The sequence below is a fragment of the Calidris pugnax genome, unplaced genomic scaffold, assembly GCF_001431845.1.
Source record: "Calidris pugnax isolate Ruff unplaced genomic scaffold, ASM143184v1 scaffold888, whole genome shotgun sequence".
Classification (NCBI taxonomy): Eukaryota; Metazoa; Chordata; class Aves; order Charadriiformes; family Scolopacidae; genus Calidris; species Calidris pugnax.
In genome coordinates this window covers 1-1,882 of record NW_015091530.1, presented here as the reverse complement: position 1 = coordinate 1,882, position 1,882 = coordinate 1, and the positions used below count along the sequence as shown (strand labels likewise).

At 40.4% G+C, this 1,882-nt stretch overlaps 1 protein-coding gene across 1 annotated transcript; it reads right to left on the bottom strand.

Annotated features, from left to right (window-relative positions):
• Window positions 1-773: 773 nt before the first annotated feature.
• On the bottom strand, window positions 774-1,705 carry LOC106899822 (protein RUFY3-like). Its single transcript, XM_014961744.1, has 3 exons — window positions 1,648-1,705; window positions 1,199-1,264; window positions 774-1,091 (listed from the first exon to the last, which is right to left on the bottom strand). Exons 1-3 carry the CDS (start codon window positions 1,686-1,688, stop codon window positions 902-904), a joined length of 297 nt encoding a protein of 98 aa, XP_014817230.1. The 5' UTR covers window positions 1,689-1,705; the 3' UTR covers window positions 774-901.
• Window positions 1,706-1,882: the final 177 nt, after the last annotated feature.

Below are 1,882 nucleotides of genomic sequence, written 5' to 3'. Positions count from 1 at the left end.
AAATTAAAAAAACCACTTCAATCCAACACTGCAATTAATATTGTGTCTAAATGGGCACAGCACTCACACTCTGCAGGGAATAAATCAAAAGCCACTTATAGCAGCGCTGAGAGAGGCAGCCTCTACTGCAGACCACCTTTTTAAGATAAACATTTTAATTGTAAAAAACATTTCTTACTCCTTAACTGCAGGAGGGGATAAACTAATCTCCATTGCTAATGCTCTGCATCGTTTGGAGCACATCCATTGGAGTCAACGCTCAATAACCAGACCCAGAGACCTCCCTTCATGAGGGGGAACAAGCAAAAAGGAATTTCTATTTCATATTTGTGCTGCAGGAGCACCAAGCCACCCCAGTCAAAACCACTCTGCTGAGCTAAGTGACACACAGACAGACTGTAAAACCATTAGGGTGAGACCTACCATCACCCATTTGGCAGGGAACTCACTCCAAAAGATTTTATTCCATTTATGGCATTACTAATGAGCCAATTTTAAAACGCAGGTTACAGCTCTGATGCAGGTACCATCCATTTCTCATGCTCAGACTGAACGACATTTTATCTATAATGATAATTTTCTGCTTTATTTCTTGTAAACTGAAGAAACAAGTTATCTTACTGCATCTACATCATAGTAAACTTTTGCATCTGTCAAAACAGACATTTAGAAACATGTCCTGTCTGGCCATCTCATAACCTACATCAGCTGCTCGGCATTTGAGACGGTACCCACTGTACCATTTATTCCAAGATACTTCCCAGAAATCAGAAAGCACTCCGAGATTTTGGAGGGATCAAGTGTGTTCAACAGATTTTGGTTTTTAACACAAACATTGGGGTTTTTTTCCACCTCATGCTTAGGCAGAAGGAGCCACCAGTGTAATTCCCTGGCAGGTTGGTTATTCCAGTTCCATTGTTAAACACTGATCATTCCACACACCAGAAATCCCAAAATAGCTCCTCCCGTACCTTTTCAACCCCTGATGCCAACACATCAGATTATTTTCTGTGACACTCACCTCCTCGGTCAGTTTGGTGTTGGATTTTTCCAAGGCATCCACCTTGGCCTGGAGGTTGTTCACTGTAGCACTGTTGGAGAGGAAAAAAAAAAACCCTACAGCAATGCTTTCTTTTTGAAAAGCCAGTTTTCTACCGTGTGATACTACGTAATAAAGAATAAATAAATCACATCTTACCTTAAATGTCTATTGAGTTCTTCTACATAGTTCTTCTGGTCCAAAATGGCGGTTATCTGACCATCTCTGGAAAAAATGATTAAGGGGATAGGGATTAAAGGTATACCCGAGTTCAGAGGAGAGGGACCTCCTCAGAAGGACAAAGTGCTCTTGAAAACCCCCAGAAAACCCCAACACTGGTCTGTGTGTCGTTGTGTCCACATTGTTGGGTTCAGTCTTTCCCAATTGGAGACTTTTGTTTCCCAAAACCCACTACCCTGCTGGTGAAGGCCACTAAACTTCTGTATTTATATTACCTATCTTATTTACACGTTGCGATCTATCATAGAAGAGCAATTCAGTTTAAGTAGCATTTTAATTAAAAAGGTTAACAACTTGCAGGGCAACCTGGGATACCCAAAAATGAGTCACCAAGAGATGAGAAGCAGGACAACTGTGTGTGTACTTACCCTTCGCTGCCTTTTGTGCTGTTCCCATCTTTCAAATACATCGAGAAATCAATAACTCCAACCTAGGAAAATTTGCATTTTTCATTAAACACTTTTTCTATTACATTAAGCACTTTTTCTAAGATTAAACACCGTCCATGGTTACAAAAGTTTAGAGCCATTCAGTCAGAACATCAGCACATGTTGCATTATAGCAAGGATCCATTAGGCCAGTGATCTATCAAAAATGAACAAA